The 18,409-nt window shown below is 38.6% G+C and overlaps 1 protein-coding gene across 1 annotated transcript; it reads left to right on the forward strand.

Annotated features, from left to right (window-relative positions):
• The first annotated feature begins 1,033 nt into the window (after window positions 1-1,033).
• LOC147627392 (uncharacterized) lies at window positions 1,034-2,931 on the forward strand. Its single transcript, XM_086816209.1, has one exon. The coding sequence runs from the start codon at window positions 1,080-1,082 to the stop codon at window positions 2,277-2,279; it is 1,200 nt and encodes a 399-aa protein (XP_086672335.1). The 5' UTR covers window positions 1,034-1,079; the 3' UTR covers window positions 2,280-2,931.
• Window positions 2,932-18,409: the final 15,478 nt, after the last annotated feature.

Genomic DNA, 18,409 nt, shown 5'->3' on the forward strand with positions numbered 1-18,409 from the left:
AGAGATATCATTAGACTCATCAATTAAAACTCCAAACCATGGACTAGCTGCAACCTTCTTTATGGTAAAATCCATAAGACACTTTGCCATACAAAATATCATCTCAGCACATGCTTTATCATCATTATATAGAGTAGTAGTGTATGGAGCATGACAATCTTGCACATATTTTATGATATAAGGAGAATCTGCAAATGCCATGTTTCTCTTTGCAATGAGATATGCACCTCTAAACAAACATAATAAAGCTTGATCTTTTATCTCTACTACTTTTTGCATACTATTTTAAATGCAATCTTTATTCTCAATAAGCACGGCATCCATAGCTGCCTTATGACAATCAGTTTGTGCATGAGACTTAAAATTACTTACCTTGAAGTTTATCGATCCACCTTTGGCATACGCAGAATGTGGATGAGGATACTTTAAGCAAAATTTACAAAATAATTTCGCCAGAGCCGCTCCCGCATGTGCCATGAAGAATTTAGAAATATTAAAAAAATAATAATAAAATTATTAATCCTAATCCTTGGCCCCACCCTTTTTTTTTCCTCCACTCACAGTCTCACTCCCATCCCCAACCTTATCCTCGGCCCTCTACCTCTCTTTAAATCCACCATAATAAATTAAATACTATATACTAATATTAAGTATAGTTTAATATATATATTATATTATATACTATATTGTATAATATATATATTATATACTATATAAATTAATCCTCCTAGTGCTAGTGTGAACCGGTCGGAAAAAGCTCCACGAGGTTTCAATCCTTTTCATGGAATTTTTGAATAAATTACCACTTCCTCCCCGACTCTAGATGAACAAGTATTCGCACAATCTGAACCGGCCCAAGGTTGAAGCGAACCCGACTTTTCCGGAACCTTGAATGAGGCTTTTTGTTTAAACAACAATGGAAGTTGATGATCCATATAGCAACGGCTATGTAGTTAACCCAAGGTTTGAAATCCTTAATAGGTGGTAGAGATACCTGTATGGAGAGGCGCGCCTCTTAACTTCTTACCTTGTGTTACGTGGGTTGGCGGGCGGACAGTGATACATGGCCGTTATGCTGGATGAGTAATCAATCGCTCGCGATGGGGCAGGAGGTGAGTGAGAAGAAGGTGCAGCAGCAAGAAGAAGGAAGCCGGCAAGATGTAGAGTGGGCCGATCCTTCACCGATGGAGGAAGACAATATTGAGGAGGAGCAGAAGCACGAAGGGGAAAAAGAAGAACGCGGCGAACAAGAGCATGTCCAGGAGCAGCGGCAAGAGGAAGAAGAAGCAGAAAAAGGCCAGCAAAATGTACAGCGGGCGGATACATCGCCCATTGAGGAGGAGGTGGTACGGGAGGAGCAGCAGGAAGAAGAAGGACGAGGAGGCGAGCAAACAAAAAAAGATTACGATCAACAGAGGCCGGATCCATCGCTGGCAGAGCAAGGAGGAGGAAGGGAAGAAGAACCAGGAGGAGGAGGAGGAGAAGGCCAGCCAGTTGTAGATGCGAGGCCGGATGCATCGGTGGTGCAGCAATCAGCACCACCACGACAGGAGGAGGAACAACGATATCAACCACCATCATCACAACAAGAAAAAGAAGAGTACCCTTACGAGCAGCCTTTCCCCTTACCGGAGCCAGGTACGACAGTGCCGAAGCCGGTGTACATAATCTGTCACCACCACCACGTCATCGAGCTCGTCCCCGCCGACCTCACCAACCCGCCGCCCGCCGCCAGTAATCGCCTGCGCAACTGCAACACCGATGTCAGCTTCCACCACCACACGAGTCTGCACGTGCACAAGCCCGTGGTTTGCAAGGTCCACGTAGTAGATCAACCATTCGACCCGGCGGATCAGCAGCAGCCTTACGTTAGAATACGAAGTCGCACGGACGGCACCGTCTCCAGTTTCGCAGTACGAAGCGGCTTCATAGAATTCACCCACCAGTTCATACACGTCCACGAGATCTATTGCAAGGAGCTGTGGCCGCCAACAGGTGTGGACACCCATTCGGCACTGTACAAATATCTGCCCCACCATACGTCGGTGGCCTCATCACCCGTCACCATACTCACCAGGACACAAACGGCCACCCAATGTACGCGCATTGGCTCGGCCTCTTTTGGGCACTTCCACCACAGCCACACTCACTTTCACGAAGTATTTTTTAACACCTGCACTCAACAGCCCCCAGTTAACCCTCACATTCCCCATTCCTTATTCAACTGTGCTCCGCAAGGACCTAATCGTCAGGCTAATGCCGGTCCGCTTGCCCCATGACAAAATGATTTCTTCGCCCGGGGAGTCACACACATGTTGTCCACTATTTGCTTCGGTGTGTATAGATGAGTGACGCCATTGAATTCACGAGATATGCAATATTGCCGATGATGAGGGGATTGCTGTTGTCTAGAAGGGTACTGTTGAGCCTCACAGCCCCCCGGGATCCTCCTTGTGCGGAGAGGGTCGATACTTGATTTTACCGTCGTCTTCCTTTATGCTCTTTTTGATATATGTGAGAACTTCTCAGCTCTTCTTCTTCTGATGGGTGCATTGTTGCATATATATATATATATATATATATATATATATATATACGTAGGTAGCCGAATCGTCATATTCTTTGCTTTCCTCAGCGATGTACTTCACAGAGCGTTTCTCTCTAGGCAAAGTGCTACCCAAGAGTGAATAGGTAGGTCATAGCGCTGTGATTTGAGGTCTTCATTCTCAGAGCCTTTCAATTGTATTACTTCTTCTTGTATATAATACAAAGCACTAGTTAATTAGGACTCTTGTGTGTGTGTTGTATGTGTGATCCTGCTCTACTCTACTTTCTCTCTCTCTCTCAAACCCTATCACATAGGTGCAAGTGTTTTACAACTTGGAGGATTTGGCGACAGATAGGCAATGCATTTTGGATGAGCATGGACACTTGTTCACTCTCGATTTGCCTGAGGAGTTACCTCCGTCATGCTCTTCAAGAGATGTCCATATCAAGTGTGTTCAAGCCCCTATATATAAACCGCTTTTTTACATTTCTTTGTTTTTAAAGGATCACCCCCTATTGTATATAAACTCCTTTTTATAAAAGGACCCCCTTTTTTACATTTCTTTGTTTTTAAAGGAATATATAAACTCCTTTTTATAAAGTGTCTAATGTACGTATACATATATCCTTCCATATTTTTTACACCCCCTATGTGTAAAATACTACAAAGGAAACCTATAAATATACCCCTTGTATACAATATATATGGCATGATTTTGTCGGTTAACTCACGTGATATCATACATTTCTAAAGAGTGACCACCCTCGGTAGAGACTTCACATCTATGATCTTTTTATTTCAAAACTTTGCATCACATAGCAATGGACAACATGTGTGTATGCATTTTTATTCCAAAACTTTCCATCACCTGGAATACACTTGATGGAAGAGGGATCTCCTTGGTCAAGCTTAGACAATGCTTGCCCAATGTATTGTTTGTGACATGGTGAGGAGCTAAGGTTGGCCTATATAGCTAAAAGGATAGCTGAAAGGCACTTGCAATCTTTAACGATGCTCACCCATATCGTTGGAATACATGGGTGAGAGAAGTGTGGAAGGTTTTCTATAAGATGAGAATACATCAAGAATTTCTTTGCTAGTTTGTTATAACATGAGAACACACTGAAGACTTTCTTATGAATATACACATGGAGAAACATTATATTACGAACTTAACCTTAACCATGCCTCAAAGTTTCCACAAGGTATTAAGCACAAAAACTGATCTCGTGCCAAATGTTAACTATCATGAAATTGATCCTCATCCTTTGTGTGTACACAACGTTTCATGTGTTGAAGTGATGTTAAAAAAGGAATCTATATTACAATTTTTGGCTTCCTTGATGTGGTGAGTTAATGTTTTGGATGCTTCACTTATGTTATGAAATTAATTATTCTCTTCCTTAGACATGTTGTTTGCTTCTTCCTTTTTCTATTTTCATCTCTAATGCAACATGATCTTATGTAAGTTACTATTAGATTTCTTTAACAATGCTAGATAAGCACATTTTATCTCTTTCAATCGGATTAATGGATTTACACTTTTGATGCCTTTATAATTTGTTGCATTGTCTAAACCATATTTTAAATGGTCCATGGAGGTTTTATTTAAAATATTCACTAGTATACACACTATATAATCGGCTCATTTTGCGTTGAGTTGGGGTTCTACCCTTTTAGGTCCCTTTTTCTCCCAAGTAAAATTTTTCTCCCAAGTAAAATTTTGAGCTTCACACACACATATAGATCTGTGTGTGTGTGTGTGTGCGTGTGCATGCACGTGTGTGGGTGCACGCATGCACACATGTACTAAAAGAGTAAAAGATTAGTTATGTAAGACGTAAAGTTCTACTATGATCTTTGTGCTACACAAATCAAAATTTTAACAATTCAAGCATGGGATTTGGATAATAGCATGTAAATTAATAATTATTGGATCATTGAAAACCATCTTTTGAACAAGTATTTTACTGTGCTTTTTGACATACATGTTAAGATCCAAACGAGCTCATAATGGATTACAAGATTAGTATATAAAGAAACTTCATGTGCAAGGTCAATGTTTAGGGTTGGACATTGCTAATTATGAGAGCCAAGTGTCTAGATTTAGAGAGCCAAGATTTCATTTTGATCATATTGAAAGACAAACTTCTTGCAACAAGATTGTGACATTTCTTAGTTTCAAAAAAGGTGTATAAAATGTGTGAGCTAAATTTTCCTCAAATCTAAGCCATTCAAATGAAAGACTCAAGCAACCAAAAAAGGTGTATACAATGTGTCAGCTAACTTCTCCTCAAATCTAAGCCATTTAAATGAATGACTCAAGCAACCAAAAAAACCAACAGATGATAGATACTTATTAAGAGGTGAGAACACCTCCCCATGTTGCAACACCTCAAACATTTTATTAAGACAAGATCAGTTAGGACAAACTACCATCTAGGGCTAGAGCTTTCACCCCTAAACCCATGCATGTGCTAGCTCTTCAGGTGTGCCTACCATGTCTACTAGCTTAACTTTCTTGCTCAAAAGTTACCATCAAACCACGATCAAACATGTGTTTCTTTTAGAATCCACACACTCTGTGTGAAAGTGCCTTCCCTCTGACCATATTGCATTATATAGTTTGTACTAACACTAAATAAAAGCATGATATTTAGTATAGTGCATTTAGCAAGGTATATAACAATCGAAGCATGAGACAAAGATGAAGAATATATTGACTTGAGGGTCAAATCCTCAGCATACTTATGCTCTTCTATTGTGATCATCTCTTAGTTTTTTGATGCCATCGATATTGCCTTACAAAGCCATTCTATATTGATCACATTTGGGAGAGGTTCTAAGCTGGGTGAGAATGGCAAGCGTCTATTTGCTCTTCTGAAATCTCTTCTCTCATCCTTTCATTTATTGATTGCATCCTTGTATCTCACAACCCACTTCTCCATGATAGGACTATTTAGAATGCATAATGTATTCACCTTTCAGCATAATGCTTCATCCAGTCTTCGTTGCCTTCATTTTTCTTGACGTATTAGGGATTAGTCGGTCATCCTCCTCATTGCTCCACAATCGTGGCATGGAAGAATCTATGCGAGAGATGCTTTGAGATATACACAAGAGACTCTTGCATCAACCATCTCTCTACTTATGGCCTTGCTCTTTGTCTTACAAAGTCCTTTAAAGTTTTCATGAATCTTTCGAGAAAAAACATCCATCAAATTTGAACAACACCACAAAGTGCCACTTTATTGGCCAAATGCACCACAAGATGCAATTGGCTAGTGAGAATTGTTCTAGGAAAGTTTTCCTCGATCTTACACAATGCCTCAATAGCATTGAGATGAGCCATCTCAATGGATGTAGGAGCTATCTTCTTTAAGGATATGTACCTACATACACAGCAATTATGTGTACTATTTATTAAACATAACCTGCGATTGTATGAGAATATAAAATATTAAATATAGCTTAGATAGATAATTCAAGAGAAGATTCATACCTCACCAATCCTTATACCTCACCAAGCTTCATAGTCTCTATGCTTAGGCTTTATGCATAGACTCTATACATAGTCTTTCATAAATCTTATGCATAGGCTTTCATAAATCTTATGCATAAAGCTTTCATAAATCCTACGCATAAAGCCTATGCATAGAGCTTGCATGAAGCTCTATGCATAAGCTTGCATTAAGCTCTTTTCATAAAGCCTATACATATGCTTGCAAGCTTTATGCATAGGCTCTATGAATAGGCTTGCATAAAGCCTATGCATAGAGCTCGAATGAAGCAAACATGAAGCTTTATGCATGAAGCTTACATAAAGCTTTATGCGTAGGCTTCATGAAAGATTTATTAAATGTTCTACTAATCACTTTGTTTAATTTTATGTTTTGTAGGTCTTACACTAATCACTTTGTTTAATTTTATGTTTTGTAGGTCTTGCACTAATCGTCTCCTTCGGCTTCACAAAAAAGAGGTAAGCCCTCTTTTTCTTGTAATCCTCAATCCAAGATGTATGTTTATTACACCCTTGGGTGCCGAGTTGAGGTTTAGCTTAGTGCATAAATCTTATACATATGCATAAGCTTGCATAGACTCTATGCATAAAGCGTATGCATAAATCTTTATGTGTAGGCTCTATGCAAAGCTTTATGTGTAGGCTCTATGCATAAGATTTATGCATAGCTATTTATGAATGTTTTATGCTTTGAGAAATTGACTCTCATACATGTATTTGGTTTAGGTTATATGTATAGGCAATGTCGATCAACCCATCTTAGGACCCAGATACCACGAACCTACTCAATATCATCAACCAACAATATGGGCAACAAGCATGGACTCAGATTTCATAGATTCAACAGGTATTTTTGACATCCCTTTTCACATACACAAAGTTTATCCTTTATGTATTTTATAATTTAATTCATGCATTCTTATATGTAGGAGACCAACATACCATTGGTTCAATTGACTCCATATGGGTAATCTACTCCATATGGCTAGTCGTCTCCATATGGGTAATCTACTCCATATGGCTAGTCGTCTCCATGGGAACGTCCACTCCGTTTGATAGGAATAGGTCGTAGTGGTGTAGGCACATCACGCTATGGTTGTGATGAGCCTTATACCACCAACTTCAACTAGACCCACCCTTGCTTCCTCACGTCCATCATCACCATGACATCGTAGGGATTCTAGGGGTCTAGTAGATGTAGTAGCGGGGGGGAGTAAGGTGATTTTGCTTTGGAAAAAGCAGCACACTAGGTCTCCCAAGTCATCTTCTCAAGTAGGGGGTTCATCATCCACTCATTTTGAGCCACCCCCCAGAGACCCATCTCATAACTTGATGCACCATGAACCCTACCATATAATGTAGATGTCAATGGAGACCTCGTGATGGATGCTAGAGGGAAGCAAGTCATCAACTGGATGCATGTACTTGCTAACTTGGAGTTCACAAACTCCTTTACAAAGTGGAAAGCACAAGATGAGCTATCAAAAAATATGTTATTGATGTGCGCAAGACTAAGTATGATGTTCCACATTCGGGCCTTGCCTTGTCGGAGGATTGGATTAAGGAGAGGATTTGTTTTTCTCTCTCTAATAGGAGAGAAAACATTAAGAGAGCGGCCTTTAAGAAAAACATGGAGAAGCTAAGCATTTGCTCGTAAGATGAGTGGAGACATGTACAGAGATTTATGAAGAAATATCTAGGTGCTTTTCAACAACAAGAGGTGGCAAGTTCTTCATGACTACAGAAGCGAGGAGCATCGCACTTTGGCTTGGGAGGAACATCCTCCTTTATTGCTCGCTTTTTAAGTATCTATTTTTCTATTTATCTAATTTGATTTTAAACTATATTGTTTCCTTTAGCTAATTGTATCTTTGTTAAATTATTTTTTATAGAGGGAGGTCGTTGGGCATGACCCAACAAAAGAAGAGTATGATTATAGGTATAGAGTCCCCCATCCCACAATTGTGGGCTTGGTGGATGTGTACGTGAGGTATATGTTTGAATGAGTCCATTTTGGAGACTCAAGATGACGAGGTAAGTAACACGTACGACACTTCTTTTATCTATATATAATTGCCTTTTATCGTTTTATACTTACCTTACTCTTGTTTGCATTTATGTAGGATGAAGAGGAAGAGGAAGATCCTAACTATCAACGTGAAGTGGGTGAAGCAAGTGAAGATGAAGACGAGCCGAAGGAAACCGATGAAGATTCCGATTAGCCATGTCTTTCTTGTTTTTTTTGTATATGGCCAAAGGCCTTACGAATGTCTCTACTTTTGGCCTTGCTCTTTGTCTCACAAAGTCTTTTGAGGTTTTCATGAACCTTTCGAGAAAAAACATCCATTGAACATGAACAACACCACAAAGTGCCACTTTATCAACCAAATGCACCACAAGATGCAATTGGGTAGTGAGATTTTTTCTAGGAAAGTTTTCCTTGATCTTACATATTGCCTCAACAGCATTGAGACGATCCATCTCAATGGATGTAGGATCAACTCCTTAAGGATATGTACCTACATACATAGCAATCATGTGTACTATGTTTTATACATAACTTGTGATTACATGAGAATGTACAAAATATAAAATATAACTTAGATAAATAGAGAATTCAAGAGAATATTCATACCTCACCAAGCTTCCCATTTTGTAAATAGCCTCTCTCACCTTCTTGTCTCCACAACCAACTATAGCTGTTGGAATAATAAACTATGCGTAGAAAAAAATGGAAGTTAGTATATGAGCCTGAATAAAAGAATATTTGAATTCCTGTAATATCTTATGCCAATCATGTGTCTTGAGGCCATATAATTGTACCTCTCCTTTCTTTTTAGTCTTTATGAAGGCACCCTTCAATGAATGCATTGCTCCCGTTGGTGTACAAAAAGGTGCAATCACACTTTTCACCTTATTGTGCTCCTTCTTGGGTTAATACCCATGGTGCCTTTGCTATTAATAAACCACCATAGCCATAACATAAGCTTGATAAGAAGAAATACAAGGCAAACTATGCACGACAAAGAGTGGGTTCAATCTCCCCCCATGCATGAGTGAGCACGCTTCGTCATGCATGTATTTATTTATTAGCCAAAAAGCAAGTGCTCAAAAATAGCTTGATACATTCCACTTTGGGCTATTTATATTAAAAAGTAACTTGGTCTCCAAAATTGGATATTTACATTCAATTGGTAGCAAATTTAATTAAATGAAACTATGGGCCGGCGACCATCGACGCACACACCAAAACTCGATGGCCGCGCACCGGCCAAAATCCATCGCACCCATGCTACTCCGTGCACTGATTTGCTCTCCAAAAACACAAGACACATTAAATCTTTCTTATCTTTCCATTATGATGAAACCACTACTCCACGCTCTCGTCCATAGCCAGTCATGACCATGCGGCAAATGAGCATACCATAAATATCACCTAAAATATCAAATAATTCCACAATTCACATTTCCATAACATACTGCGGGGTTAAAAAGCAACTGTCCTTAGTTGTGTGAAATAAAAAAAAGCAAGGGTGGCCAACCTCATGCTATAGTGATGCCTCAGTCTCGTGCGGGCAAATCGGCACTAAATCAATGTGCTGCCTCATTCGACGAATCGGCACTAAACTAATGTGCCTCAATTGGTGAATTGGCACTAAATGAATGTGTTGCCTTAGCCGACGAATCAGCACCAAAACATGTGGAAGAACTATGACACTGCCTCAGTCGCGAATCATTGTCCATAAAAGAATTAATGTGAATGTGAGTGGTATGCCAGAATCAAGTGTCGGTAGTGCGGATTAAGCGATGTTTCAGAAATTCATTGTGTGATTCGTCAATAGAATGTTTCTTATACTTCACCAAGTAATAATGATACACAATGCTAGTACGGGTGTTTTCTTGGTCATGGTCAATAATACTTTCAGGCATACTAGAACTTCAAAGTCATCCTCGAGGAGAGGAGGGTCATCAATAACAGGGTTAATAGGAGTGGGGCCTTTAAAGGGTCTCAATAAACTTATGTGGAATAAGTTTTGTATCTTCCAGTGAGTGAGAATGCCCAAGCGAATTGCATTCAAGGAGCTGACTTCATCTTAGGATGCTTGGCAATATTCTTTAAGCGTCTTTTCTCTATGTGAAGCCAAACTAGATCATTTTCTTTGAATTTCATTGGTTGTCATTTCTTGTTGGCTTGAGTGGTGTATTTCAATTGTGGTTTCTTAATAGATTCAGTGACTTCAGCTAGAATAGTAGCATGGTCATGAGCTAAAGCATTAGTAGCTGGAATACCACTAGTTATGGTAGAGACAAGAATGGGAAGTTTCTTGCCATAGACAAGACCTCGACCCCAGTAGCCGAATGGGGGGTATTGTTGTAAGCAAATTGAAGTAGAGGCAAATGTTGATCCCAATTAGAGGGTCGGTCAATAGTGTAGGATCTAAGAAGATATGGCCACTGCTTTTTGGATGGAAAGCGGATGTAAAATCCATTTTAGAACCTATGTTCTTGAATAGAGCAACCCAAAAATGATTGTAAAAGTGGCCATCTCGGTCAGAGAGAATGACTTTTGGAAAGCCATGGTGAAGAAAGATAGTCTTAATGAATAGCTTAGCAGCTTGAAGGGTAGAGAGAGTCTTCTTGCAAGGTACAAAGTATACTTGCTTGCTAAATCTATCAACTATGGTCCATATCATGTCATGATGATGAGAGGATGTAGTTGGCAAACCAGTAATAAAGTCCAGTGAAATCTCTTCCCATGGACCTTTGGGAATAGGTAGGGGCATTAAAAGACCAAAATATTTACGATGACAACGTTTAATTCTTTGACAAACAATACATTCAGACACAAATTCTGCAATGTCATGTTTCATGTCAGGCCAAAAGAAATATTCTTTACATGCAGCTAATGTGGATTGAATTCCTCTATGTCCCGTATAATGCAGGAGCATGCATCTCAGTTATGGCTAGTTCTCCAAATGGTGCAGTGATGCAAAGTATCTTTGGAAAGTACAAAAATCCATTTGCATAAGATCAATCATTTAGTTGTAAAGAATGGTTAGCATGTATGGCATTCCATGTAGGTGAAAAATCAGGATCATCAGCATAATATGAGTCAATCATGGCATCGGAATATTTCACTTGAATAGCACAAAAATTATTCAAATAAGCATGTGTAAGCTCATCAAATGAATTAGAATTGCAAATAGAATTTTGGTTATCATCAAGAGGTCTACGACTTAGAGCATCTGTAACTACATTAACGCGGCTTGGTTGATATTGGATCATAGGGTGAAAATTTTGGATAAAAAGAATCCCATTGGATTTCGCGATCCGATATTGAAGATTAGGTCAACAAGTGCTTGATAGCCTATTGATCTGTCTTTATTAGTACCTTAAATCCCATGAGATAATGCTTCCATATTTTGAGGGCATGGACAACAGCCAAAAGTTCCTTGTTATAGGTACTATACTTGGCTTCATTGGGTTTGAGCTTGCAGCTCTCATAAGCTATGGGATGGTCATCTCTTGCATGAGGACTGCACCTATGCCAGATCCACTAGCATTTGTGACAACTAAAAAGAAAGGACGGTCAAAGTTTGGGAGTTGTAGGACAAGTGCATGGGTCAATAAGTACTTCAAAGTTTTGAAGGAATTCCACTAACTGTCACCCCATCGAAAAATTGTCTTCTTTTGCGAAGAAGCAAGATATTCAATGGGAGAGCAATGAACAAGAAATTATTTATGAACTGTGATAAAAACCTGATAGACCTAGAAAAGATCTAACTTCATGGGCATTTTTAGGAGTAGGCCAGTCTTGAATGGTTTGGACTTTCTTAGGGTCTACTCAAATACTATCGACCAAAACAATATGGCCTAGATATTCTATCTTAGTTTGAAAGAAATAACCTTTATCAAGATTAGCATATATAATTTATTTTTTCCTAACAAATCAAAGACAATACTTAAGTGATCCTTGTGTTCTTCAGAGGGACTATAAACAAGAATATCATTAAAGAAAATAATCATTAAGTGATCCTTGTGTTCTTCAGAGTGACTATAAACAAGAATATCATTAAAGAAAATAATCACAAAGTTTTGATAATCTATAAAAATGTTGTTCATCATCCGTGCAAATGTGGAAGAAGCATTAGTGAGACCAAAGGGCATGACAACGAACTCATAATGTCCTAATTGTGTACAAAAAGAAGTCTTGAAGATATTAGTAGAATCCATGTGAATTCGATGATACCCAGACTTTAAGTCAATTTTACTAATAAACTTGCACCTATCAATTTATCTAATAGGTCATCAATTCTAGGGATTGGGTAGCAGTTCTTAATCGTCACTTTATTTAGTGCTCTATAGTCTATGCACATCCTAAAGGTTTTTTCCTTTTTTTGCACAAGCAAGACATGCTCACCAAATAGGGAGCTACTAGGGCAAATAAGACCTTTGTCAAGCAATTCAACTACTTGATGTTGCACTTCTTGTCGATGAAGAGGGCCATGTCTATCTCATGCTTTGTGAGGCGGTTGAATACTGGAAGAACTTTCTAAGTCACCACGAGAAGGGGGTAGATGGGGAGGATAGTCATCCACAAAACAATCGTTAAATGAAGCAATAACTTTTTGTTGTTGCGGGGTGACAGAGAAGATTCTTTCTTTTCCACTTCATTAACATAAATCATGTACGCTTTCTCACCTTTCCTTAATGCACGACGTGCTTGTGTGTGAGAGATGAGTGGAAACATTTTAAGAGAAGAGTGACTAGATAAAGAGAGAGATTGATTATTGAAATTGAAAGACATAGTGTGTGTATGATAATCAATCTGTGGATTATGTTGGTGTCTAAATGGTATAACAAGAATGACATTTGTGGAGTGCAGAGGTGCAATAAGAAAATATCTTGTTTTCTTATAAGGTTCAATAGAAATTTCAAGATCTTTTATTTCACATGTGCCATTGTCCCTAGTTCCTTGAAAAGAAGATTTAACTTTATGAGCAGATTCGCAGCACAAATATCCCATCTTTTGTTATAAATGCCATAAACCAAGCCATAAACAATCTCAGTCCCTACTAAGCTTCCAAAGGACAACCCTTCATCAGCAAAACTCCACTATATTGAAGAGGATAGCACTATTGATGATCTCGATTTTGCTCTAGACTGGACTGAAGACGCTCTTCAATCCGAGGTGAACAACACAAATCCAGGTATGCCTCCCTTGCTACATGCTTTATTGAGAATGAAAGGTCATATAAATGGTTCTGAAGTATGTGTTTGTGGTGCATGTGCACTCTATTGTGGCTGAGCTGGGGCTTTTAATTTACATCATTTGGCTTGGAATTAGCCACATTAGATACATTTTTATTTGGAAAAGTGGGTGCACGAGTGTTGTTAAAAGTGTCAGTGCATGGAGTAACAAAAGGTTTATGAAAATTACAATTATTTGTTACCCACGATGATTGTCGATTTTGGGTTACCGCTTGTGGTTGGCAAAATTGAGTAGCCTTTTGAGAAGAGCCTTTGAGAAGAGCGAACCATCTGGGCAATAGATTGAAACTCTTTCTTCGTGTCGTGGTGGGGGGCGCAAGAAATTGCTTCGTAGAGTAACACTATTGTGAGCAATATAGGTAATTGACGAGGGTTACCTAAAAAGATTTCCTCCCAAAATGTGTGAAGTCTCAAAAATGGCTTTAAAACATAGTTTTTTGAAAACACATCTAGAATTCCATGTATAAATTTAAAAAATACATGAATTTTGGTATTTTTTTCAAGATTGAAAACACGTGTGACCTTCATAGATTTATAAACTGATGTTGTTTGTGACATAAAAATAAACTTGACTTACAAAATTACATAGGAGTCTACATAACTTAAAGAAATATCAATCTTTTTCAAATAAAAAATTATTTTATAAATTTCATGAATATAAGACACTTTTTTTAATGGACTTTTTGGGACAAATGCTATCACTATGCATAAATATGCACATTATTTGATAAGCACTCAAAAAATATTAGAATACATAACAATATAAGCTCTATAATTTATGAAAAAAACTACAAACATCCTTGAGTCTATTTCTAGACCCAAATAGTAAAGCCTTTAGTATATACTTATCTTGACAGTTTGCATGATATAACTATTTGCTCTATTATTTATAAGCAGATAGTGGGCATGATATACAACCAATGCTAAGAGTTTAAAAAGGTCAACTTATAAGTGTGCAAAGGTAGACTTGTATTCATATATATATGTAGAATATGGTAACTATGGAGGCTCTGAGTAAACCTAAGCATGTTAAAAGAGATATTTTTTTAGCTGGACAATCTTAGAGGCAGACATCATATAGCCTATGGGTGTAAATTTCGACCCACATAGGCATTTGTTTTCGTGAAGGGAATTTTTGTTATGCAATATGGATAAGGGTGGCGGGAAGAAATTGTAGCCTATATCATGTACATATGTGGTGGTGGCAAAAATTCATAGTATGCATATGTTGATGTTTGATCCAGATAGCCATTATCATGAACATAGGGGAAGATATGTCTAAGAGTAGTGTAGGAATGAGCTCTAGTTATAATTATTTATAGTGCATGTCAAGGATGTTGAAAGATGGTATGTCTAAGGGTAGTGTAGAACTCTGGTTATAATTATTTAGAGGACATGCAAAGGATGCTGAGAGATGCAATCTTCGCTCGCAACATTGTCTTTGTGTATAAAGAGAAAAGAGAGGAGCTTAGGGCTTCTGGAATAGTGGTAGAGAAGAGCTTAGAGCTTTCACGACGTGACAGTAGATTCAAGGTCCCCTATGCTAGAGAGCATACTACTGCACATAGGCATGGCAGAGTCCATCTCACATGCACCCCCTCCTCGACATAGATGGTCGCACCACGTGTATTTGCTTATAGTTCTTCAGCTTTAAAATTGAATTATAGAACAAAAATAGGATTGGTGAATCAATCAACTTGTGGTATTCCAAATCAATGGAGCCTTGCACATTTGGATTAAAACCAATGGATTACAGGTCATCATGGATATCTCATTTAGCTCTTCTGTTATCATGATTTTTTGGCATCTACAATGTAGTGATATTATTATTATTTATGATACAAAGGTTACATGGTTACATAGACAAGCAATTTTTTTAATGACCTCCGAGCTAGGCCATAGCTTCAAAACAGGGTGCAGTCTGCAACAAAGCTTAGTATGAAGCTTATTCAAGCTATGGAGCTGGATACACTTGTTCATTGGAATGATTAGAAGCTATAGCAAGTTCCTAAGCCTTGACACAAAATCATGGAAGGCTATGGACAACAACACGATTGCAGCAAGCTCTATAGAAATCTGCGCTAATCTGCAAACGGAGGCACAATAAGCAAGAAAAAGCATATAAGTGGCCATTGAATGCATAAACACCTTAGAAAATTGGTCCTTGGCAAAGTTACAAGCTTATTTGAAGCTCCCACAACTCTTACTAGCTGAATTAATGCTAAACATGGTGGTTAATCCATGGTTAAGAGAGCTACAAATCTAGATTAGTAAACAGAGCCCCACTAATCAATTAGTTAATCACTCCATGTGTTTAAATTAGTGCAATTAATCATATAAAAAGCAACAGAGAACTTAAAAAAATCTAATGAATTCGTGTAACTTCAATTTGGACAACAACAAATGGAAGGATTAGAAGCGAATTAAGCTTACTTATACACTGTTTACAGTTTTTTAACTGAAACAATGAGCTAATTTTGAGATGTACTTGGTAAATGATGACCTTAGGAGTTGAAGGTATGATATATCGAGTATTATGGATGTAGATTCACATGGTATATACATGGTGGGATGATTTCCCAATGATTTGGAGCATTGACAAGCTTGGCAAAGTGCGGCATTGCAAGGTATAATACAAAGTGGTAAATGTATGTGAACAAAGCATGGTAAAGCATCAAGATCGAGCTCGTGTGAGTAAATTTGAGTGTTTTGGAAAGTGGAAGACTATTTTGAATGTATTTCTGAAAAATTTTGAGCACTACCAAGTGGCTTTCATCTTGTGCAAATAGCGGTTTTGCGTCCCGAATTCAGTCGCCGCACCATAAAAAGTGTGGAATGTGTGGATAGCATTGGTCATCAAGCACATGTATCTATAAGTGTTTAAGTTGATTGGTTGGTATACTTAGTGAACATTATGCATATCAAGATGAGTGATGGTCCAGATACCATTGTTGGGGAAAATCTTGATAGAAACAACTTCCAAATTTTGAAGTATCATATTACAAACTTTTTGAAAGGCAAAGGGCTCTTCGGCTTGGTTACTCTCTAGCTCAGAGGTTACTTTTAGAAATGGTTGGCTTGAATTTCACTTCCCCCTGGGTGCTACTTTGGCTACTCTTTGGTGGTCGAGTGTTCTCAAAACATACAAATTTGCCTACTCATTTGGTGGCTTTTATAACATATGATTTAGGTTAGGTAGTGGTTGGTAAATCTTTTTGTTTCTCATGTTGATGTCAATGTCACGGTAGCCTTTTGGTTGCTATGACCTTGACTCCACTTCTTTTTCTTCTTGTCGACGATGATGTCTTCTTCTTCTTGTTGACTCTTTGGTCTTTGCTTGTGCACACCTATGCTTGCATACTCATTTCGTTGCAATGTTTTCTTTATTTTCACACACACTAGCGTGCTCATTGAAAAGATGCAGGGGAGAAGGGAGCTTGAGCTCTTGCAAGCACACACACACTCTCACAAATCCTAGAAGAGAACACACAAGGTGAGAGGCTGAAAATTTGTTCTTCTTCTTCCTCAACAAAAGAGGTCTACTAAGGAGATAAAGTGACTAACACACATACTAGAGTCTATACAAGAGGTCCATAATGTGAACACGCTAAATTGGAGTGAGTAAGTGTAGACTAATCAGTATAGTCTAGCTGTAGAATCTCTGGCAAAGATATGTCGATGCCAGCAACCAAACTTACCGGTGATGTAAATGTCGAACCATCACGCAGGTACCTATTGAGTATCCGCTCATGTTGAGCTTTTGACAGCTCAACACTCCCCCTCAAGCTTAACTCCAGCTCGTGAACTCCAAGCATATCTCAAAATCTACGGAGCTTCTTAGCTCACAAGGCCTTTGTGAAGATATCAACAACCTGATCATGTGTGTTGACATAGGCCAAGTAGATATCGCCTGCCAAGACTCTCTCCCTAATGAAGTGGTAATGTACATCAATGTGTTTCTCCTACGCATGGAAAACTGGGTTCCTAGCCAACTGTATACTGCTAAGATTGTCACAATTTATAACAACCTTTCTCTCCACATGCAACCCCAAATTAGCAAATAGCTTGCGCAACCAAGCTACCTCACACACTACCACCACAACTCCTCTATATTCTGCCTCTGTAGTACTCAACAAGGCAACTGTGGACTACTTCTTGCTACTCCATATCATAGCAGCACTCCCCAATGAAAACATAAATCCACTGGTAGATATCTTGTCTAAGATGCTACCTGCCCAATCTGCATCTGTGTACCCATATAGCTCCAATGGTACACCTATTGCATAAAACAATGCATAATCAACAGTGGCCCTCAAATATCGAAGTGTACATCGCACCATTAGGAAATTTTTGAGCTCATTTTGGGGCCCTGTAAGGAAGTTTGACCGGAATATTCCCTCCAAAAAGGGGCACTGGATAAAATTTTTGCAAACGAACTCCAAATTTGTCGGACCTCACATATTTAGATTCTACTCTTCATCAAAAGCTATCCATTGATATATAACACGATAGGGTTCGGAGAAGGGACAAGATAGATACCTAGAAGATTCCTTTTTGCCTAGGAAAGATTCACGTAACGTGAATCTTTCCTAGGCAAAAAGGAATCTTCTAGGTATCTATCTTGTCCCTTCTCCGAACCCTATCGTGTTATATATCAATGGATAGCTTTTGATGAAGAGTAGAATCTAAATATGTGAGGTCCGACAAATTTGGAGTTCGTTTGCAAAAATTTTATCCAGTGCCCCTTTTTGGAGAGAATATTCTGGTCAAACTTCCTTACAGGGCCCCAAAATGAGCTCAAAAATTTCCTAATGACTGTCAAGATGTGGTTTGTGCGAAACCTGCATAAACTGGATCTCTAAGCCAGCAATGTAGCTCAAATTTGGCCTACTGCTTGTGACATAGATCAAACTCCCCCCACAATCTTCCTATACTACATTGTGGGGTCCTCCAACACATAACCTGTATCCGCACGGAGCTTGCCATTTTTATCTTATGGCATTGAGATTGGCTTACAACCAGCCATCCCATAGTTGGACAACATGTCCAATACATACTGTCTATGTGTG

This window comes from Cibotium barometz, chromosome 21, assembly GCF_041138505.1.
Source record: "Cibotium barometz isolate CiBa-2024 chromosome 21, ASM4113850v1, whole genome shotgun sequence".
NCBI lineage: Eukaryota > Viridiplantae > Streptophyta > Polypodiopsida > Cyatheales > Cibotiaceae > Cibotium > Cibotium barometz.

Coding starts and splice junctions, on each gene's coding strand:
- LOC147627392 (XM_086816209.1), top strand. CDS start 1,080: ATGAGTAATCAATCGCTCGCGATGGGGCAGGAGGTGAGTGAGAAGAAG.